The sequence below is a fragment of the Grammomys surdaster genome, unplaced genomic scaffold (genome assembly GCF_004785775.1).
Source record: "Grammomys surdaster isolate TR1022 unplaced genomic scaffold, NIH_TR_1.0 126187, whole genome shotgun sequence".
Lineage (NCBI taxonomy): Eukaryota > Metazoa > Chordata > Mammalia > Rodentia > Muridae > Grammomys > Grammomys surdaster.
The window spans coordinates 8,377,971-8,402,385 of record NW_021620993.1 but is presented as its reverse complement, the minus strand read 5'-3'; the positions used below and the strand labels follow the sequence as shown (position 1 = coordinate 8,402,385).

Genomic DNA, 24,415 nt, shown 5'->3' with positions numbered 1-24,415 from the left:
ACAGAAATTGAGAAAGGAGAGAGGCAAGGCGGGGTGGGGGTGGGATAGTCAATTTCCTATAGGAGAAAGGTGAAAGCTATTGAGGTAGTAAATAAAGAAAAATAAATCATGAGCTCAATAGGGGAAAGATGCTAAAACTTATGATAAGAGCAGATTTCTCTGTGAAATCACAAAAAAGATGAGAATCCTGTGCTGGCGTTGCTGTTCTGCTCCCAAGTGCAAAAGCAACGAGTGCAGCTTGTGAGGCGTTTAGTTGCCATGAAAAATGCTGGCAGTAAGGTTTGGCACCAGGCTCTGCCTCAGCATCCACTGGTGGCCGTGGAGTGTGCCCCACCCCAGGCAAAGTGGGAGAGGCTATAGTAGAATGACTTGCTGAGTGAGAAAAAAACTGGAAGTAGCAAGGAATCAGAATGCAGAGTTCTACCGCTTAGATTAGAAAGCTGGGGAGGCCCGCTTCTGTGCTAGGCACTGAACTGAGCACTTGACGAGCATCACTTCTTAATCCTCAGAACATTCCAGGGAGGGTCCCATCTTCTGAGCCATGAGTGAGCTGAAGGACTGCCCATTGCAGTTTCATGACTTCAAGTTTGTAGACCACTTGGAAGGTCTGTCCCTGGTACACGGCAGTGCTCGCTGGCTCCGAGGACGATGGCATTGTTCTTGAGGAGCTGGACACTCTGCAGCTGGAGCTTGAGATCCTGCTGTCCTCTGCAAGCAGGCGACTGCATATGCTGGAAGCTGAAACCCAGATCCTTACTGACTGGCAGGATAAGAAAGGTTACCGACGATTCCTGAAGCTAAGTCGAGACCGTGAGCTTGGTGCTCCCCCCAAACAAGGGAAACTCAAGAAGCAGAAACTGGAAGGGAAGACAGGACATGGGCCAGGCCCTGGCCCAGGATGACTCAAACCCAAAAATGTTCAACCCTAGATCCAGAACTATGAATTTACTGATGATTCAATCGATGTGCCTTGGATCTCCAAGAATGATGCTCCCAACAGGTTCTGGGTTTCTGTGGAGCCCTATTGTGCCATCACCACCAGTGAGGACGTGCGAACACTAGAGGTGCTCCTGAAGCCCCCGAAGATGAAGATGAACATTACAAGATTCCCCCACTAGGGAAACACTACTCCCAACGCTGGGCCCAGGAGGATCTGCTGGAGGAGCAGAAGGATGGGGCTCGGGCAGCAGCTGTGGCTAACAAGAAGAAAGGCCTCATAGGACCGCTGAAGGAACTGGACACAAAAGATGTGGGTGCCCTGTTGAAGAAGTCTGAGGCCCAGCTTGAACAGCCAGAAGACAGGTGTCCCTTTGGTGCCCTGACACAGTGCCTGGTGCAGGCCCTAGTGGAGGAAAATATTACTTCCCCTATGGAGTATTCTCCTACTTCTGACATGTCAGGGAAAGAATCAGGGGCTGATGGAGTAAGCACCTCTCTCCCCCACCCCCCATTCAATCAGAACAAGCTTTTCAATGTGTTACATACCAAGTCCCTGGAAACCTGCATCAAGGAGGAGCTGATTGCCCAGAGCCTACTGGAGTCCAAGGTCCGGCCTGCTGAGGACTCAGAGGATGAGGTCCTTGCTGAGTTGGGCAAATGGCAAGCTGAGCTGAAGGCACTCAGTGCACACAACTGCACCAAGAAGCATGATCTGATGAGGCTGGCAGAGGAGGAGGTGAGCCAGCCTGAGTTAAGGCAGTGTGTCTGCATTGCAGACAATGAGGTCATGGATGCCTTCTGAAAGGTCATGGCTTCCTGGCAGAAGAAGCACACCCCCACAAAGAAGGAAAAAGACAGGCCTGGAAAACCCTGAAGGAGCAAGAAAGCATCCTGAAACTCCTAGCCGAGTAGCCTCACCTGCTGCTGGCCATCTCCCTGGCCTGGCAGAAGTCCACTTCCCTTTGAAGCCTTAGCCAGAGGCTGCCTATCAAATGACAACAGTCTCAGGGCTGAAACACTCTCAGACCACTCAGCTGAGCTTTGAGCAGCCAGTAAGCAAGGCCTTCCTACGCTTGCCTGGACCTAGCATCTGCCTGGTGCCCCAGATGAGTGGGCTTGTTCTTCGTCCCCTTTCCCTCTTAACATCTCCACACCTTTCCCTCAAAGACTTCTTCCTTGAGGTTTTGTCAAGTACAAACTTAAGAATAAAGTGACTGCTGTGTTTTGTTATTTATTTTTATTTATTTATTAGGTTGATACCAAGATCTCAGCCTATTCACTTCAGAATCCCTGGACTTTTATATTTTATAGCTCGCAAACAGTAATATTCTCTTGGGATCAACTTATATATGCTGCAAGTGCTGAGTGACAGGAAGGTCACACAGAGGGCCTGGCAGGGTGGCCACCTCAGAGTAAATGATTGAGAGTGTAAATGGTCCCCGGGATAAGGTGATTTGCTCATGGGGCTCAGAAAATGCTGCTCTTCTCACATTAGGGTATATCACAATGGAGGGTAGAGATTGCTATCACAGAGGGAAAAGGCACATGGGCAAAGTCCAAAGAAATTAGACACAAGCCTCCAGCTGTCCACTGCTGGCTACAGGGAGAGTGCTTAATTCTCTCAGCAATGATCTACAAAGTGTCACTCAGTAGGAAGCTTTCTTGAGCCTCAGAGTCTGATTTTTATCGAAGTTCACACAGTAGGGCAGAATCTTTATTAAATGACCACTGTAGTCTCAATGTCAGCATAACTCCTGGGGCCAAATGCATATCATGGAGCCTGAGGCCTTAGGCAGATAAAGGCCCCAGCAGGATATTCGAAGCTCCAGAGGCTCTCTCTCAGTGCTGGGGAAGGGATAGTCCCTTTCTGAAGCTCCAGAGGCTCTCTCTCAGTGCTGGGGAAGGGATAGTTCCTTTCTGAAGATGTAGTCTGAGCTCCTTGAACCTGTTGATGTAACTCTTCACTCTGCAGACCATCAAGGTTTCTAAATCAGTACATGCATAGGAATATACTCCTGTATCACTCTCCAGATGTATGTCTCTATATGATATGTCTCTTTTCTCTGTCTCTGTCTTTCTCTCTATCTCTTCTTCTGTGTCTGTTTCTATTTCTCTTCTTCTCCTTCCTTTCTCTCTCTCTCTCTCTCTCTCTCTCTCTCTCTCTCTCTCTCTCTCTCCCTCCCCCCTCTCTCTTACACACACACACACACACACACACACACACACACACGCCGGGTGGGAGAATCTTATTTATCCCAAGTTGACCTCTAACTTACTTTGTAGCTGAGGCTGGTCTTGAACTCCTGATCCTCCTACCTGTATCTTCCAAGTGCTGGGAGCGAAGTCATTCCTGGCTTATATTTCACATTTTATATATGTGTATTTTTTCCAGGTAGGACTTTCACAGCTTTCAGCATATTATTAGTAAACCACAACTCCCAGAGCGAGGACAGCACGATTGTAGAATAGAAAGCAGCAGACCAGAGACACTAACCTTATCACTATTTACGGCTCATAAAGTTTTAATAAAAACTTCAAAAACTAACTGAAAGTCACCGAACACAGCAAAACACACAGGCAAGAACAGCTGAACTCAGATAAGTAAGTCTCTTTTGCGTCCATGTTCGACAGTCTTCCTATGAGCCAGACAGCTCTGTGCAACCAGGAAAAGTGCCCAGTTCTTGTTTCTTCTTTTGTAAGAAAAGAATGGAACGTATGCCCAACTATCTGGCTCTCTGAGGGCCTTCCCAAGGATTGGTTTCATCTTGCCTGATTCTAAGTGTAAGCAGTAAACTCAGAAGCACCTAAAAAACACAGGAGAGACCACTGGTGGCTCTGTGTTCATCAGAGAACCTTTGCAGCTAGCTGCAGCATTGCGTGCAGACACCAGAGGGAGCAAGAAGCTTGAATTTGGAGAACCTTCCACAACAAGATGCTTAAGCACAGAGACTCAGCTCCAGAAAAAGCTGGTGTTGAGAGGCACAAAGAGTCTCCAGCTGGGCTGACTGTGGACATTTGTAAAGACCGATGAGACAAGGTATTTCTCCAAATGCTCATGCTCCAGTAAGATAATGCATATGGAAGACAGGGATGCATGGTCCAAAGGACCAACATAAATCTTCAGAGATCTAGTTTACCTGACAAACAACTCAAAAGTCTTGTTTGAAGAGCATTCGGTGAGCTATAGAACTGAGCTAACTGGAGGAAGCATGGGTAACAAGGAAAGAGAAGAGCGAGAATAGCAACAAAAGGAATCAGCTAACATCTCGGAGCTAGCTGTCGGATACAATAACTGAAGCAAAGGCTGGGCTGGATGGCGTGGGCCGCAGAGTCCTCCAAGCTGTGATCTCTAGGCAAGTCACTGGGGATGGATAAAGAAAGAAGTACATTTCTCATTGCTGTGACTGAAATACTCGACAGAAACACTTAAGGAAGAACCATGTATCATAACTTTGTGCGTGCTTTAGGAAGACCTAGTCTCTCGTGGCGGGGAAGGCACAGTGGACCACGGTGGACCACATCAATTCAGGCTGCCATGGCAGGACACCAGGAAAAGAGAACCCTGGCGTTTCCCTGACTCTCTTCCCCATGGAAGGCATCTTCTATCTTCAGGAGCTTTCTCTTTCAGTTAATCTCTGGAAATTTCCTCATAGATACAGCCAGAGACATGCCCCACTACCTTCTAGGTATCTTTTTTAAAGATATAATTTCACTATGCAGCCCTGGCTAGCCTAAAACTTGCTATATAAGTTTTATAAGTTATATATAAGTTAAACTTAAATATAAGTTTTATATATAAGGCTGGCCTTGGTGTGGGAATTTTACTCCCATCTCCTGTGAATTCTGGGATCATGAGCATGTAGCACTACACCCTGGTTTTCTTATTGATTCTAAATCTAGGCATATAGATAATGAAGACTAATCACCAAAAGAGCAAAGAGAAAAATGAAGAGATGTAAAGACAGTTTATGAGGATTATAGAACATGAGGAAATACAGTAAAAGAGACATTTTGGAAATTCTAGAAAGAGAGAAAGGGCCCAGATAATGCATCTAATACACAGTGGTCTATGATCTGTAACATCCCATCATGTGAGAAGGGATATCATTAGAATTCAAGAAAACTCAAAGGATTCCAAGTAGGACAAACCTAAATGGATCCAGATAATCACACACACACACACACACACACACACACACACGCACACGCACACGCACACGCACACGCACATGAACACACACACGCACACAAACCTATCAAAAGTCTGACTGCCGAGAAGGCTCGGAGGGTTCAGGCATTTGCTGCGATGTCTAAGACCTGTCTTCTATCCCTGGGACCCACGTGGTGGATGGAGAAACCTGACTCCTGCTAATTGTTCCCTGGTCTCCACACACATTGTAGCATGCACCCCTCCTCCTGCCCTGGCACAAATGCATAATTCATAATGTAAAGATCAAAGATAACTAGAGAAGTTTGAAAACAGCAAGAGAAAAGCAACTCATTAGACTTAAGGAATGTCCCATAAGGATATCACCAGACACCAGTCAGGTCAGAAGAGGGGGGATGAGGTGAAGGCCTCACTAGAAGAGCAACTTTTCCGACTAGGAGTGACTCAGTCCTAGAGTTCTGGCCTTGAGTGGGAGCCCTGGGTTCAATCAGTGTAGAAAAATGAAAACCTTTTGGGCTTCAGAGGATGCCATCAAGATAGTAAAGCCAGACCAAAGAGTGGAATATTTAAAAAGCATACAATAATAGGCTTGTACCCAGAAAACGTAACTCTTACAATGCAGCAATTAAAAAGTAACTCAATCTAAAAGTAGGCATAGGACTTAAATAAACTTTTTCAGAGATAGACATATAACCAATAAGCAAATGAAGTGATGCTTTAGCGCCATGTCACACGAGAAGGCACACCAGGACCTCAGCAAAGCACCATTTATAACACAGAAGAACCAACAGAGAAACCAGCAAGGCAATATGCAGATGAGCGGGGCTGCTGCTGTCAATGGGCCATGACAGGTGCTTTCCAGTGCGTTAGCTCTTCAAGTAGTTCAAAAGTTACCACAGTGCCCAGGACCCCACTCTTAGGCAGCACCTACCTACAGGAAAAGTTACACATTTCTGTTTACGCAGGATTATTCTGGACAGCAAAAAGGTGTAAACAACCAAAATGACCACCACTTGGATATACAAACAAAATGTTGTATATACCTGAATATTAGTCACAGAAGGAATATGTGTTACAACAGGGGTGAAAATTATATTTTAATTATTAGACTATGTGAAAGAAGCCAGACAAAGGAAGCCATGTTGTGATTCCTTCGTATCAAGTGTACAGAGCTGACATCTCTGAGAAATAGGGAGTGACCACCTGTAAGCTGGGATTTATCTTGGAGATGACAAGAGAGATCATTATAGAATTGAGTAGGTGGTGATGGTTACACAGTTTTGTGACTAAACTAAACATCATTGATTTGTATACTTCATTGCAATGAATTTCATAAATTAGTCAATAAAATAGCAAAAGAGATGAGTGTATGTATGTATGTATGTATGTATACTATACTTAAATAAAAAGATGATGGTTTCAATTTAAGATGGATAAAGAAATAAAATAAAATCTAAGCCTGGTGGTACAAGCCTATAATCCTACTTACTTGAGAGGTTTAGCAGGGACAATGGCAAGTTCAAAGCCTGCCTGGGCTGCAGAGTGAGTTCAAGACCAGACTAACTACTTAAGTGAAACTAGGTCTCAAAAATTAAAAGTCAGAGCTGGAAAATGGCTTAATTGGTAGAGCATTTCTGCACAAGCACGAGGACCCGAGTTTAGATCCCCGACACTACATAAAAAGCTGGGTATGGTGGTATGGATCTTTGGTCCCAGCACTGAAGAGCTGGAGGCAGGAGGGTCCGTCCCAGAAGCTAGTTTGCCAGCCAGTCTAGATAAATGTGTGACTACTCTGTATCAAAAATAAGGGGAAGAACAGTTGAGAAAGACATATGACTTTAACCTCTGGCTTCCACACACGTGCACACACATGCACATACACACACATGCAGAATAAAAACTGAAAGTATATAAGGCCTGGAAATGGCTCTGTGATAAAGTGCTCGTCTTGAGTGTGCAGGGCCCTAGGTTTAATCTTCAGAACTGTAAAAACAAAAACAACCACCTATATAACAATAATAAACAACCAAAATAGGACATTTACAACATTTCTTTTTAAAGGTAAATCATATTATGCCTAATTCGAATACTTCCTTGAAAATCACTTGGATTTAGAGTCTTCCAACAACAAAGCATCAGTTCAACATGTCTCATGGGTAGGCAATCTTCATCAAAAAAAGAGTGACATCAACAAGTTATTAGAAAGTACAGGTCTCCTCTCTGTTCTCCCCTTCTTGCATTAATCTTCCATGCTGGGTCCTTGCAGAACTGAAGTTAGCACAGTGCCTGGCACATTTGAAAGCACAGTTCCTGGGGATGAGAGGATAGCTCAGCCAGTAAGGCGAATCACACACAAGCACTCCAGATCCATCTCCAGAACTCACATAAAAAAAATGAAGGTGTGGTGGTGCATGTCTGAAACCCCAAAGCTGGAGAGGCAGAGACAGGTAGATCCCTGGGGTTTGCTGGTCAACCAGCCTGGCTTAACTAGAAAGTCCCGGACCAATGAGAAAACGTGTCTGAAAAAAACAGGGTAGATATCTCCTGAGGAATGGATGATACCTGAGACAGAGTGTCGGGGTCTTTGTATACATATGCACACAAGTGCACACGCATGCACTAGGAATAGAACACCCATGGGGATCTAGCTTTCCAGGAAGAAGACTGTCTATCCAGCAAACACCCCAACACTGCCTTTGTCACTGTCTTTTCCTCCCACTCTGAAGTGATGTAGGCAATTTTCCTGTGAGGCTCCCAGTTTCTAGCTGCTTAGCCCTTTTTTTGACAGGAAAGAACTAGATGCTTGCTTCTTTAATCAGAAAAGATTTTTTAAAAAGCCCGATTCGTGTTTCTTACACTATTATATTCAGTCTGTGCTAAGATTTTGAGAATTCTAAGTCTTAAATTGTAGATCCTCTCAATCAGAGACTACAATATAATCATCACTTGTTAAGTGTGAACTTGGGAAAGAAAAACAACCTCTGTGGGCAGAGGCTGCAATGTGGCCTCACTGGAATTCAAAATCACTTTTTGGTAACTGTCATTTTCTGTCACCAGTGCAAATATTCTTAGTGCCAACCATTGAAAACCAGTTTCAAAACTATTCCTTTATTTGAAACTCCCCAGATTGATAATTATTAAGAAGAAATGTCATTTTACTTGTCATCAAAACTTGGCATTCAGTAGAAAACAGAACCAAGTAGCCAAACATTATTTCTATGATGCTGGAGGATTCGATGTCTCCCTTGACATCATTTCTTAGTCTGGGCACTCAAGCAAGCAGCAAAGCGGCCTGTCACTCACAGCTCCCGTCACTTCCTGTTCCAGCTCATTAAACCCTGGCTTTCCTGGAAGCAGTCAATCCACTTGGAGATCCTCTACCAGTCAGAAAAATTAGCCCCAAGGGGACAGGGGTTGATATGCATCTCTGAGTGGGCACGAAGGCCACAGTAAATTCCACTTACACAGGAAGCCATATTTTGTAGGTTGACAGGACGAGGTCAGAAGGAGTGAGGATTTGTGTTTGGGCCTTACCGTTGGGAGTTTGTTACATATTGATTGGCTTCTCTTTAGCTGCCAAAGGATTAAAGTTCAGAAGCTCAGCCGAGTTGACAATCATAAATATATATGTAAACACACACAAACACACACACACACACACACACACACACACACACACACACACACAGAGAGAGAGAGAGAGAGAGAGAGAGAGAGAGAGAGAGAGAGAGAGAGAGGCTTCATTCAGAATTTGAATTCTCTTAATCATTTATTTGGCTTCTCCTTTCTATGATGCTAAAAATCTTAGGACTCCAGAATTGCTTCCTAATCCACCCTGATTCTTGCCTCTTATAAACCACATGGCCACTTTAGTTTTCCATCACATGACTGAAGTACTGGAGAGAAATAGCTTACAAGTGTGTTTTGGCTCACTGTTTCAGCTGTTTGGCTGGTTGGTGTTCTTGTTTCTGGGCTGGAGGGAGGGAGCACACCATATCGTGGGACTATGCATTATGCCACGTCACTGCTACTGGAAGGGAAGAGAAGCTAAAACCCAGTCCACTCCACAGTGACCTTCCTTCCTTCCTTCCTTCCTTCCTTCCTTCCTTCCTTCCTTCCTTCCTTCCTACCTTCCATCTACCCTTGCTTCTTAAGAGTTCTACCTTTTAGGAATTCTGTTATACCTCCCAATAGTATGACAGGCTGGACACCAAGCCTTTATTATATGGAGAACATTTAAGATCCAAACCATAAACCCTACTGAATGCTCCCTTGGAAACCAAAGTAAAATAGCATCCAAACATAGAAACAAGAGGTCTTGAAGCTACACAGGAAGCACCAAAGGGCCACATTCAGTTTAACTCTAGAAGGAAGAAAACGACGATGGCAGGGGACTTGCTCCACTCAGCTCTGCTCTTAACTGTGACTGAGGGACTTGAGACATCACAGGCAACACTTAGTATTCAGGAACACGCTGTTCTTGGCAGTGAAGAGAAAGGAACTCACACCATCTTCTCTCTCCTGGCTCTCCTGTGGTGGGTCAAATGTCTGCTGCTATTGATTTGAAGTGATTAATCCATTGCCAAAGAACAGATCAAGGGAATTATATATACATTCTCCTTCTTAAGTGCTCCCTCTTGGTGAAACAATTTGGATTGCCTATGTGGATCATTTTCCTTCTTTGCCCTCTGCCTTACACCTCTGTCCCATTGAGATTTGCAAGCTGTTTTCTGTTTCTAATGTGGCTGTGGCTGGACATTTCTTACTAAACAATAAACATCCCAGCATCCAAAGTCATCATCTCCCAGATCCCCACAATCAACCACAGTGCCATCGGAAGGACTGGAGGCTGTGATGTTTCAGGAGACCTAATGAAGGCTGGAAGCAAATGTTACCACTCACCCTTCCTATCTGGTGGCTAACCTCTGCCCTCTGTATTTGGTATCATTTGTGTACATGGAGATGTTCTCTTTGGAGTACTCTTTATTTTCAATATGACGTCTATTCTGATAACCCTCAAATGATTCCCAAGATTAAACTAAATGTAACTCGCAAAGTTTCAGCCAGTCTAAATAGCTACCTTTCGGTAACTAGCTGCTCTTCCAGTGATGCAGTATGCCATAACATGCCATAACATACTATAACATGCTATGGGAGAAAGATTCTAAGACTCCACATGATTCTGCTAACCTGACAAGGAGATCGAGTTGAGCAGAGATACAACAAATTCTATTTGATGAGGAAGGAAGCACAGCAGGTAAGAGGCCAGGTTCTAACTAGGGACTGATAGACATTGACACAGATGTTTCTAAAGAGAGAAAAGGTTGGGTCGTGAAGCCCTCTCCAGCAGGATTCCTCCCCACTCCTCTTTTCACCTGTCTCACCTGACATTTAACTTCCAGCTGTCAGAACTTTAACAATTGCCAATTTCTGACAAAGAGCAAAATTCTGACTATGAGGATGTTCCTTAAAAAATGGCAGTCAATTGCTAAAGCATGCACACTCCCCTCCCAAGACGATACTCTGTTTTGCTGGAGACAATTTCCAGTTTTCGATACTGAAGGGAAGGAAAGGAAAAAAGAATAAGAGGAAGAAGAAGAAGAAGAAGAAGAAGAAGAAGAAGAAGAAGAAGAAGAAGGAAAAGAAGAAGGAGAAGGAGAAGGAGAAGGAGAAGAGGAAGGAGAAGGAGGAGAAGAAGAAGAAGTAGAAGAAGAAGAGGAGGAGGAGGAGGCAGTACAGGAAAAGGAAGAGGAGGAGGAAGAGTAGGAGGGAGAGGAGGAAGAGGAAGAGGAAGAGGAGGAAGGGCAGGTGGCAGTGTGCTCATACTGTACTTTTTCGTTCCCTGAGTGGGTATTCTAGTGTAGACTTGATCTAAGAGCAGAAGCTCAAGACTTTAGCAGATAAGAAGCAAGTCTTTGATGGGGATTTCTGTGTTTGAGTTGTAAGTTGGGCACACAGAAAACTAATTAGAAACTAGCCTGGCTAGACGGAAAAGGCTTGAAATGAGAGATGTGTGTCCAAGGGTTGTCCTTGGGATTTGCTCTCCTAACAAGCTCAGGGAACGAGCAAATACTTAAAACTCTCACGTGTAAAGCAAAGGAGGAGACCAAGATGATTTCTAAGGTTCCCTCTAGTACCACCAAGTTTAAGTGGCTAAACACTTCCTTAAGTTGGGAGTCAGTTCATTCAATGATCTACGCATATACATTCAATGAACATAAAACAAGAAGTAAACTTAACATCTCATTCCTGCCCTTAAGAAGTTTATAAGTCTGCCGGGTGATGGTGGCGCACGCCTTTAATCCCAGCACTTGGGAGGTAGAGGCAGGCGGATTTCTGAGTTCGAGAGTTCGAGGCTAGCCTGGTCTACAGAGTGAGTTCCAGGACAGCCAGGGTTACACAGAGAAACCCTGTCTCTCAAAAAAAAACAAAAACAAAAACAAACAAAAAAAAAGTTTATAAGTCACTGGTAAAAGAGGCAGGCTTTTCCTATGGCTGTTTGGAGCGTCTCTTCTATGATACCCAGAGGGCTGCCTGGCACACAGCCAGGAAAAGGCAGGACAAAGTCTGTAAAAGGTGGTCCACAGTCCGTATTTTCCTGGAAGGGAAAACAGTGGCATCTGGGACAAATGCTGTGGCTACCAATCTCCTGTGTACCCAGGCACTGCCAGTGTACCACTAGGAGTCAGGGATGTCCCTGGTCCACGATTCTCCTCAGGGTGTCCATGCAAAGGGCAGGAAGGGGAAGGCAGAGCCCAGGATAGGCAGGACCTGGTTTGGTTCTGAGTGAGAACTGAGAGTATGGAGGGGTTGGAAGAGAGAAGGCCGTCCCAGGGAGATTTAGAATTGGCTCTTTAAGATGACGGCCTTCCCCACATTGGCCTTTAATGAGGAAATGATCCTTGGTTGTTCATACTGGTTTCTTTGATGGTGGATGTGAATGCATACACTTTGAGATGAACCAGGGATTAAATACCTTTTGTGGGAAGGAATGGCCAGGAAGGGCAGCTCATTGGCTGAATGCCGGGGGCCTGTCTAGATTCCTCATCAGCTTGGGGAATGCCATGTGTTTATGCTACATGACTTATTACTATGATCCTCTCACCGGGATGTCACAGTTCTATGTTCCAGAGCAGGGATAGAAATGGGTAGGGAGCTTGACTTCTGCCGATCTCAAGTCTCTGAGAGTTCCGGGATCTGGGTTCACTCCGCCTTACCAGTTCTTCTGTCTGGTGGCACTGCCCACTTGCCCTACAGGACAGGTGATTATTCATCCTTCCTGCTCTAAACAAAAATTACAAGGAGCCAGCAATGGAAAAGAGGAGAAACACTGAACACAAAGTTAGGAGGAAGAGAGGGGGAGTGATTGGTTCACCTTGCTGATGTTTAATAGTTACTTCTGAGATATTGAGGATTTTCCTGATTATTGATCAGGCAGGTGTTCTACTGAGCTATATACCCATGGTGCTTCTTTTCGCTTTTACATATTGATTGATTGATTGATTGATTGATTGGGCCTCACTAAGCTACTCAGAGTGGTCCTCCTGTCTCAACCCCTCTAATGGCTGAGTTTTATAGGCACACACTAACACATTTCACCCACCAATGTTTGTCAAGTGCCCACCATTTGCCAGATATTATACTGAATATCGGGAGATCTTCTGATGAAGCTTGTTTAGCTGGCATACATTCTAGATAGAACAGGTTAAGAAAGAAATGAAACCCATATTAAATGCCATGAAAGACAGAATAATAAAATGTGTGAGAAAATAGCCCTGCGAATATGGTAGATGGCCATTAGGGTAAAGGCAAGGAAGAAGGCCTCTGAATGTTGTGGTGGTTGACTGAGCTCAGACTGCAAAAGTAGATGACAATTAGGACAGTGGTCTGGGTTTTTTTTTTAAGCACATGCATGGATGCATATATGCACACACATATGCAGGTATGCATGCATGCACTGATCAAGTTGACAGAAGCCAGGGTCATTTGGGAAGAAGGAACTTCAGTTAGAGATTGCCTCCATTAGATTGGGCTACGGGCAAGTCTGTGGGGGCATTTTCTTGACGGATGTGGGAGGGCTCAGCCCACTGTGGGCTGTCCTGCAGTGTGTAAGAAAGCAAGGTGAGCAGGCCCAAGGGAGCAAGCCACGAAGCAGCACGCTTCTGTGGTCTCTACTGCAGATCCTGCCTTCCCTTCAAGATGCAGTGTAAGCTGTATGTATCCTTTCTTCCTCCGAGTTACCTTTGGTTATGATGTCTTTATTACAGCAATAGGGAACAAAGACAGACAGACAGCACAGAGGGGCGTCTGGTGGTCCGGCCAGGAAACAAGTTAATTTTGAGACTGAAATGGATCTTAAAAACAAAATAAAAAGTTATGGCAGAACTGAATTGGAAGTGATTTTGCTCTGGCGGTCTAGAAAAACATTTTGATTGTCAAGATTGGAGACAGAGTCTTAACTACTGCAGAGGTTGAGAAAATCTAGACTATTTTTATCTGGATTGTGGTTTATGTTAGGTCTCAAACCCCAGACAAATGGCTGAGGTGCCTATTTAAAATATTAAAGCAGACATGGCCACCAGGTTCTCCCAAGCATCCCTCAGTCCAACCAGGACTCTCCTGACTGTCATACCCTGTCCCCTACCCTGAACTCTCCACCTAGGGGCTGGGCTGCTCTTCTCGATAAAACCCAACCATTTTGGTTACCCTTTTCTTTGGGCCTCCTGGAATCTGGTTCTCCTCTCTCCTCTTTCCCATACCCTCCCCTCTCTCTTCACATGACTCAGGGTCATCATGACCACTCTGGACTCTCCCAGATGTCTCTGCCTCTGGTTATATCTCCCTTTTGTTTAAGGAACTTCAGATTGCTCTGGAAAGCTCCATGGTACACACACACACACACACACACACACACACACACGGATCTGTCTAGGTGGGGGCTAAAATAGGCGAAGAGCTAAGAAAGGTTAATATAGCTAAGTTTTAGCCGCACAATTAAACACTACTGTGAAGAAGATTAGAGTGGAGTCCAATCCTAGGAAGGAGATAAAAGAGGCTCCCTAGGACTGCAAAGCTCTCTGGTTGAGTCCAGGCCTTTCCAGGCTCTAGCCAAGCTCCGCCACAGGTCTTGGAGAACTCCTATCAGGGGTACTAGCCCCATCAGCCACACCCTGCCTCCCCTCAATCAGTTCTGGTCCTGTAGGTGACCCAGGTGGGCGTCCAGAGCAGTGGCCCCTTCACACAGTCTGAAGGCTCCAGGCGCATTCCACACCAAGAGAATGCAGGCTCCGCCCACAGCCCCTAGTGGGTTAGGCCCCGCCCACAGTCCGGGTAGGTAGGCTGCCTCCTGCTCTATTTTGCATATTCATGAGGTAGAGGGAGGCGGGCTAAGGGGTAAACCTTAGAGTCATTGTTCATGAAGAGACTCTTGTGGCCCTGGCCGGAAAGCGGAAAGCCAAGGGGCGGGCTTTTGTTGGGAAAAGCCGTTGGCTTCGTCTGAGGTGAAGGCTGAGGTGAAGGCCTCACCGCGCGTCCACACGCGAGGCCTCCCGAGGAAGGCGTTCGTGTAGGTTCTGTGGTCCTCGAGTTCATACTTCTCTGTTCTTTTTAATTGAGAGGTGTGATTTGGAAGTATTTCGTGGAACTCGGAAGCCCTCTGAGGAGAAGTATATTCGTGGCGGAGCGCCAAGGAGGACCGGAAGCTTCAGGTAACATGGTTTCCTCCTCTGGATGGTGAAGATTTTCACACATTAAACGAAGAGGTGGCGGTGATGTGCTAGCGAGAAATGGACTGGTAGACCTAGGATTTCCACCATTTTAATAGCTGTACAGTTTAGCTCTTCTTTTCACTAAGTTAAGTGAAATAAACTAGACTCAGAAAGATAAAATAACCACGTTTTCCCTCATGTGTGGAATCTGGGTTAAGATGTATACATACATGACACGAGCATTAAATGGGCTGTGTAGTACAATTATCTGCTCACCTGGTGAAAGCAAAGTGTAAGTGTGATTCTTGCCCTTAAAAGGAGTTAGATTTTATTAGGATGATAGGCTAATTTCTCCTTCATCAGGCCATAAATTTCTTGGGGCAAGGAGCATATTTAACTTTTTGTAATCCTATGTTTTACCTGAAACAGTGCAATTGCACAGTAAATGTTGAATAAATGGATTAATGGAAATTGGATGAAAAATATAGTTTAAAAAGCAAAGAGCATGAACAAATACCAATTAATACAGTGGGAACCACTTCGTCTGAGCAAGCATGAAGTAGCAGAGTTATCAGGGACAAATGGAATTTGTTAAAATGATGGCTAATAATTTATTAAAGTATGCTCAGCCAAAGTTTAACAGGGAGCACTTTGGCAAACTAAATTCTCTTGCAGATCTTCAGTTTCCTTTATTATTTTATGTGGATTTTTTTTGTGGCTTTTTGAGGCAAGTTTTTGTGTAGTCCTGGCTGTTCAGGCTGGCCTCTAACTCACAGAGATCACCTGCCCCTGCCTCTCAAGTGCCACCCTAAAGATGTGTGCCATTACAGCCTGGCACATTTTACTTTCTTTCTGTGCACGTGTGTTTTCATGCACCTGGAAATGCATGTGCATTTGCATGTCAGATGTTAATATCTATTATCTTCTTTGCTTGCTTAGTGTTTAAAAATGTTTTTATTTGTATTATTATTTTTTAACTTGTATAGGTGTTTTGCTTTATGTATGTGGATGCCTAGTGACTACAGAGGCCAGAAGAGGGCATCAGATTCACTGAGTCTGGTGTTACAGACAGTTGTGAGCTGCCATGTTGGTTCTGGGAATTGAACCTGGGTCCTCTGGAAGAACAGTCTATACTCTTAACCACTGAACCATCTCTTCAGCTCTTTTACCTTTTTTTTTTTTTTTTTTTTTTTTTGAGACAGGAACTCTCATTAAAGCTGGAACAATTAAAAAAAAAACCTTTAAAAACACCAAGCCCAACAGATATAATTGTATTCCTATGTTAATTCACAGTAGGTAGTCACATACACAAAGTAGATATAATATACTGTGTATTGTAATAGAGACATAACTTGAACTTGGTAGAGGTGGTAGTAGAAACTGGGCTACTGTTCCTTGAAAAACTAAACCATCTTCAGGAGATAGGTAGTAATCTGAAGTAGAAGAGGATTTTTCGGACCAGGAGAATATTGCCAACACCCCAAAGCTAGAGAGAGTGAAGGTGTACAAATGACTGGTGCATAAAAAATACCAAGGAAAATGAGTGAGGAGGTCAGGAGGGTATGAAGCAAATCTTGAAACGATGGTAAAGAGTTTTGATTTTTTCCCTGAGGGTAGTTGGTGTCTTAGTTAGGGTTTTACTGCTGTGAACAGACACTATGACTAAGGCAACATTATAAGGATAACATTTGGTGCTGGCTTACAGGTTTAGAGGTTCAGTCCATAGTCATCAAGGCAGGGACATGGCAGCATCCAGGCAGACATGGTACAGTCAGAGCTGAGAGTTCTACATCTTCATCTGAAGGCAGCTGGCGCAATACTGACTTCCAGGCAGCTAGGATGAGGGTCTTAAAGCCCACGCCCACAGTGACACACCTACTCCAACAGGGCCACACCTTCAAATAGGCCCATTCCCGGGGCCAAGCATATTCAAACCATTACAGTTGGGGAGTAAGTACTTCAGTTTGGAAATAATACATAATCATGGTTGTAGTGAGAAAAGTCTGGCTGGAAACGTAGAACAGAGATGGCTGAGTACAGCAATAGGCAGATGGGTGGTTGCAGCGATTCAGGCAAAAGATGAGGCTGATGTGATCTAAAGTAGAGATGGCAGGCCCTGTCATCTGTGAGGGTGCACACTTATAATCCCAGTGCTTGAGAAGTGGAGGCAGCAGAATCACCTCAAGTTCAAGGCTGCTTGGGCTATAGAGTAAGTTTCAGGAATCTGGAACCATGTAGTGAGATCCTGTCAAAACAAGAGCAGCAGCCTCAACAACGACAGAAGACCCTTCCCCCCAATGTAAGTAGACAACAGTGTGGAGAAAGCGAGCAGTTGACACATTTGAGAAATTCTAAGTTGACTAAACAAAGAAATAGGGCAGAGTTGAATCATACATTTTCAGACCAAGTGATTTAAGTACTTGATGATGTCATTCGCTAGGAAACAGAGGATTTGAGGGGAAAGAATTTGCATTTGGATGTGCTAAGAACATCAAAGTGGGAATTGTCTAATGGGCAGAATTGTAGATCAGTAACTCATGAGAATGACCTGGGCTGGGAATACACATACAAAAATCATTAGACTAGAAATGGTAATTGAAATAATGGAAGTATATTTGTTTGTTCAGTGGCTATGTTTAGAAATTTTTAAAAAGCTGGCGCACACCTTATGTCCCAGCGCTCAGGAGGCAGAGGCAGGCCGATCTCTGTGAATTCAAGGAAATAAATAAATAAATAAATAAATAAATAAATAAATAACAGAAGACTACTAGCACAGAAACTTGAGGAGTACCAAGACAGCAGGGGGAAAAGAAGCAGGGAGGAAGGACTGGAGGACGGTGGGAGGGGCTGCCGAGTCTGGGAAACACCAGGAGGAAGACTAATGTACAGGTTCTTTGTTTTGTTTTGAAAGCAAACATGCTTTCTTATGTTTAATGAAGTGTATATAAAAAACTGTTCTAAGTACCATATTAGTTTAATAAATTTAATCTTGAAATAACTGTGAAGTAGTCACTGTAACATTTTTTTCTGTACAGATGGAGAAACTGAGGCCCACATTTTGTCCAAGGTTATGTAGTGAGCTATACACTGAGATGTGATCTTAGGCAGCTTTGATTTTTTTCCCCCTGAGGGTAGTTGGAGCTATGTAAGTACTTCAGTTTGGAAGTAATATATAATCAAGGTTGTGATGAGAAAAATCTGGCTGAAAATGAAGACCGGAGATGGCTGAGTACAGCAAGGGATGGGTGGTTGTAGAAAGTCCACCTATGTTACTACTCCAGATGTACAGCGAGCAAGACCTGAAAGTTGGATCTGTATATATGTTTACAAAAAAGAAACCAGATCTCAGAGAAATTAATTTAACCAGAGTTATACAGCTGCTAGGTAATAGAATCCAAATTTGAACTCAGATTTTGTAATTCCAAGACCTATTTTTGCTAGATTGTATTGTTGGCTGCTTTTTCTTATATTTCCATTTATGTTGCATAAAATTTAATTTTACTTGTTTTATAAATATTTTTAATCCCTTCTCAGATACAGCAGCCCTGGAGGTATTGGTTTTCAGTACTATTAATTTCATCTGGGTCATCTATATATTCTAAAAATGCAGGTGCCTAACTGTACATGGAAGTCTAATTGGCGGATGCCATTGGAAGTATCTTATGACCATAAAGAGATTGGCTAAAATCCTACCAACATAGAAGTGATTTAAAACCCTTTAGTTCTTATATTTATTGCTTCCCCTATAGGAGATTATATTCTAATGGGTTAGAACTGGAACTTAAACCCTTAGACCTACCTTTTTGTTCCTTCCTTATTTCTTAAAATATAAAGGAGATGTTCTGGGTCAGATTCGACAGTTACACTCTAAACACAACAAAAGAAAACATCGTTTAAAGACTACTCAAGGACCACTAGGCAGACCTCAGTCTTGTGTAGACGTATCCCCACTAGTGTCCCCTAGTGCTGCTTGAAGAAGTAATTTAAGAGAAATTCAGTAGCATCTGTTTATAGTCTCTGTCACCACCTTGTGGCCCTGTCTCCAAATACATCTAACCTCTTATTTGCAAAGAATCTTTCAAAATCTTGCCTTAATTGCTAATATAACAGGTAACAGATTGCCCTGGGTGAGGCAGGATGGACTTTCTTTAAACGGGTTATTATAAGTAAGGCCCCGATGGGCATAAAGTTAAGGCCTTCAGAAAGAAAATGGAAAATTTACTTAAAAAAAATTGCACCGAAGCAAAAAAGGGTGAATAGTGCACTTTTAATTCCTAACTTTTAGGACTTTTTATAATATTTTTCCAGACTCGGCAGTATAATTGTGGGTTTCCCCAACTCCATTGAGTTCTTCATTGTGATCTACTGTGCATAGCGAGGAACTGGTCATGTCAGCCATTCTCCATGTATAGTCTAGTCATGCTCAGCTGTCAGGTGACAGTTGCTGCCCATTTACAGTTTCCAAACTATATCATCATGAATAGAAACTCTCCTATTGAACTGCCATTTCTTCTATCTCCACTGGAGTCCAGATAACCTCTGGTCTACTTTTTGTCTGTATATGTTTGCTTACTTTATTGTAGGTATTCATAGGTGAGAGCATATATTTGTCCTTCTGTATCTGGCTTTGTCTTATTTTAACCTAAAATTGTGTTTGCAAGGTTCATTTATATTGTGACATAGTACCACAGTTTCATCCTTTTCTAAAGATTGAGTAGCCCGTAAGTATCACAAAACACGTTTTATTTATCTGTTCATCTGCCCTTTTTTTTTTGAGGTGGGGTCTAGCTTTGTTGTCCAGGCTGACAAACTCCTGGGCTCAGATGATTGCCCTACCCCAACTTCCACTGTAGATGGGCATCCAGTGCATGCTGCTGGCCCTGGCTGTTTGTCAGTTTGTCTGTTGATAGGCATTGGACTGTTCCTGCCTTTGGCCGTGAGGAAGAACGCTGCAGTACAAGTGGATGTACAAGTGTTGGGTCCTCCCTGCGCCTTCCTCCCGTTTATTTCTTTTGGCTGTACACTTAGAAGTGGAAGTGCTGGATACTGGTGTAATTGTTTAGAAATCTGAGGAACTGCATACTGTTTTCCACAACGGCTGGGCTGTTTTACATTCCAGCTAGCAGCGATGAGGGTTTTAATTCTCCACCTCTTCTATTTTTGAGTAGGTTTTGAATTTGTAAAAAAAAAATCTGAAGTTACCTAAAAAATGTTTTGAGCCCTGCTGAATACACGAATTCAGTTCCTCTTTGAGGGCACAGCAAAGATGAATGGGGTACATTGTTGAGTGTTTAGGTGACTTATAGCTTATTCTTCTCCTGAGAATGTGTTTATGAATAAATTATCTTACAATTTTTATTGGGTTGTTGAAATTTAATGCAGAGACTTTATGCCAGATTTAGTAAAAGCTTGTAGTGAAAACTCAAATGGTTATTAAAATTAGTTACCAGAATTACAGTTAACTTATATAGCTCTCATCTATAAAATTCAAAATAATTTTTTTCTGATTCAGATTCATTTTTGTAATTTTGATAGGGCCAAGTAGAACTATTTTAGCTCCGTTCTCCCTTTGTATTTTCAAAACTGAGTTTGATAAATTTCTCTTGTAACAGGATAGTCTGAGAAATTGTCTATACTTAACTGTACTTGATTTTAATTTTTGGTTTTAGAGTTCAGTTCCATCTTTGAAAAGACAAGATAATAAGTATTATGTTAGGGAAAAATGTCTAATTTTTTTTAACAGGTTGGAAGAATCCTGATTCATTCTCATGATGGCTACTGCTCAGCTCTCACACAACACCAGAACACTGAAGGCATCTAAGGTATTTGTGAAGAATTAAAAAAAAATCAATGACCATTTAGTGAGTTACTTCATTTAAAATTTCTTTAACAGCAGTTTTATCAGTTAATTGGCACATAACACTCTGGGAAAGTATGTCTACATTTTAATGCCTAATGGACTGAGGATATTCAGAAAATTAAGACCAATTATAAACTTATGTCCTGGGTGCTTGTTTGATGTTTACTAGAGTAAAAGAAATCAGAGACAAAAAGATGTTTAAAGAGAAGGTTCTTTGTTAGGCATGTACTTCCTGAAGCAATTAGGAAACTTGTGATGTAATTTTCAGAGCCAAAGAGGACAGATCTGAAAGAAGCTTTGATGCTAAGAGTCTGGAGAAGAATGTATTAGTCACTTCCTGTAGGGATGACAAAATATATGAGATTATAAACTTAAAAGGAAGGAGGATTTATTTTGGCTCACAGTTTCAGAAGTTGATTCTATTGTTTTTGACTCACTATCAAGGCAGAACATCATGGAGACATGCAGAGAAAACATGTGGTAGAGCAAAGCGGCACACCATAGTGGTTAAGAACAGTTATCTGGGTGGGTGAGAGACACTTGATAACCTAGTGTCATTCCATTAGATTCTGTCTCTTAAAGCTTCTACCATCTCCCACTATCACAGCAGGCTGATGACCATGCCTTCAGGGGATATTTAAAATTCAGACCTAACAAACTACAGTATGTCAGGCCAGGAAACCTTGCTGGATTTACCCAGGCCAATTCAGTAAATCCCAGAATAGTCATTAATGCATCATAGAGTTATTTAGATTCAGTATATAATATATTTGTAATAATGTGTTGTTTTATGAGAAAATATAAATGATGATCTTTATCTTTTCTGTAATCATATTAAGAAAAGTAAGATTTATGGCAACCAAGTCAATATACTTATATTTACATACATGTGAAAAAGAATGAAACCAGGAGAATTGTCACATGCTTGAGACCAGTTGGGATCCATAGTGAGTTCCAGGTCACCCTGAACTAGATTGAGAAGTTGTCTTTACCTCTCAGCCTACAAAGGAATACAGTAATTCAAATTGTAGCAATTTAGGGATCTTTGTATATTCTGAAATGGTGAAAAGGCTCATAGAGGAGAGAAAATTTCATGAGGAAACCTAGCCTATGCTTTAGCTCAGGATAAGAAATTAGCATGATGTGTTTTAGGGAAAGCTGCTTTTTCTGTAGGAAAGCCGCCATGTTGGCCAGGAGGAGAAAACAAAATGGCATAAGAATTTGGGGGAACAGATTAATTCGGATCTTAGAAGCAAGGCTAAAGAACTGATGCTTTATTTTGTAGTCAGTGCCAGATCACAAGGTATGTTTGATTAGAGGAGTACAGGGCTTGCTTTAGGGGTGTTACATTGTAGCAGAGAGAGAAAGAGTAGTTGGAAATTGAAGGAGAAATTGGCATGAAGCAAGCAATCATCTCTGGGGTACTTCTCAAGCCAGCTCCTAATCTCATCCAGTTTCCTAAGGGAAACTAAGGGAGTGCTCTCACGGGGAGGGAGGGGGAACATTGAGCTGGGTGTGTTAACTGGGTCAACATGGCCGCTATTTTTCTCACTGTAAATGAACAAATTGATTTTTTGGTTCAACCAAACCTTTGTTGTTTGAGTTACATGAACTGCTTTTCCCAATAAATTTCACATGACAGTGCAGTTCTGTTATCTAATACTAAAAACAATGATAATTGTTTGGTTGTGGATCTGGGACAAGGGACTGAGGTGCATAATAAAGGAGAACCTGCCCTCCATGTTCTCCCAGCATCCCTCAGTCCCCCCCCTCCCTGGCATACCCTGCACCCCAACCCTGAACTCTCCAGCCCAGGAGCTGGGCTGTCCTTCCCACAGTCTTCTCCCTGTACAATCCAGACATTTTACCCTTTCTTTCTTTCTCTCCTCCTTCTCCTTCTCTCTCTTCTCTTCTTCCCTTTCCTTCTCTCTGTATTGAGCCCTTTCTCTCCCTCCTCCTCACCAAGGTGGCTTCCCTGGCCTCCTCCTTGGGACCAGTGAAGTTCCCCACTGGAGAACAGCTTCTCAATAAACCTGCCTTTAATACGATCTAATCTGGTTTGAATTGGCTCACCAGAGGAGATATAACCTATCAATAATAACTGTAGAACTCAATGTTTCTTCAACATTTAACTATGTACCAGGCATTATGTTATTATTTCAGTTAAAACTCTCAATAAGGAAGAAACTGAGCAGGGTGGTAGTGATGCACACCTTTAATCTCAGCATTTGGGAGGCAAAGTCAGGCTGATCTCTGAGTTCAAAGCCAGCCTAGTCTATGGATCAAGTTCCAGGACAACTAGGGCTACACAGAGAAACCTTGTCTTGAAATGAAGAAGAAGAAAGTGAATCTTGGAGAAGTAAAGTATTCAGCTCAGGGCCACACAACAGCTAACTTTTCAACAGTAGCATGTTTTACTATCAAAACATGACAATGCCTGTTATTTTCAAGCTATGATATTTTCATATATTAGATATTTACAACAACATCGCCAGTAACATTTTAACTGTTAGACTAACCGAGCTAAGGAGAAAATCACTTTTCTAGTGGTTGATCTTTGTTACTGTAAGTAGCCTTTTAAAACCTGTATTTAATGTCTTTATACTTTCAAGTTATTTAGCTTTACAAATGAGTTGTTCATGTATTACTTTTAGAATGTTTTCAGTGAGTTATTACATATATTCCATGTCAGCTATTATCCAGTTAGTCAAAGAAACTCTTAATTTCTCAGGATTTATACTTCAAAACCTCAAATTTTCTGTTTACTTTTTACATGTACACTGTATAGCTCAAGGTCACTATGTAGTTCAGGCTGGCCATGAGCTTACAGTGCTTTTGCTTCTGACTCTAGGATACTAGTATCCTAATACTAGGATCACAGAAGTGAATAACCATGTCTGGACTCAAAAATAAAAAATTAAATGCCTTTAGAATAACTGAACATGGTGTAATTTGACAAAAAATAAAATGATAACTCACTGTCATTATATAGACTATTAAAGAAGACACATTTTTACATATGGCAAAAATCATATCTAGAATATCCAGAAGACATTTTAGAAACATGTGTATGTGTGTGTATCTGTTTATCTCTGTGTGCACCTGTATATGAAATTTTTGGAAGTTATTTTTCATCTGATGATATGTTTGTAGGTAGTAACTACCCCTAAGTAACTTTATTAACATTATTAGAAGTCTGACAGTTGAACTGTATGGTGTAATAAAAGGACATTTGTTACTTGCCAGCTTTAGGATTTGGCAAAACACTTGTCTTTCTAGTCTTCCTTTCAGGACCTATGGCATGAGTACACTGAGTTAAATGAGTTCTAAAGCCTTCCCAATTGAAACACACTGTGCAAAGCCCCCAGAGTTAGATGAGATTTAATTAACTTTGATTTCATGAATGTCTTAGTTACTTTTCTATTGCTGTAATAGGAAACCATGATCAAGGCAGCTAATAGAAAGAAGAGTTTATTGGAAGCTTACAGTTTCAGAGTGTGAGCACATGACGATTATGGCAGGGAGCATGTTAGCAGGTAGGAAGGCATGGCATTGGAGTGGTTACTGAGAACTTACGTCTTGATACAGAGAGAGACAGAGAGAGAGAGAGAGACAGAGAGACAGACACACTCAGAGAGACAGAGAGAGACAGACAGACAGAGAGAGACACACACACACAGAGACAGAGAGAGAGAGAGAGACAGAGAGAGACACACACAGAGAGACAGAGAGACACACACA

The 24,415-nt window shown here is 42.5% G+C and overlaps 1 protein-coding gene and 1 pseudogene across 1 annotated transcript in view; both read left to right on the top strand.

Annotated features, from left to right (window-relative positions):
* The first annotated feature begins 541 nt into the window (after positions 1-541).
* On the top strand, positions 542-1,851 carry LOC114613084 (annotated as a pseudogene).
* Positions 1,852-20,585: 18,734 nt separating this feature from the next.
* The window catches only part of Hormad2 (HORMA domain containing 2), a 92,675-nt gene continuing 88,845 nt past the window's right edge, over positions 20,586-24,415 (top strand). The window contains exon 1 of the mRNA XM_028758248.1: positions 20,586-20,636. Coding sequence (XP_028614081.1) covers positions 20,586-20,636 — 51 coding nt within the window. The remainder of the gene's footprint in view (positions 20,637-24,415) is intronic.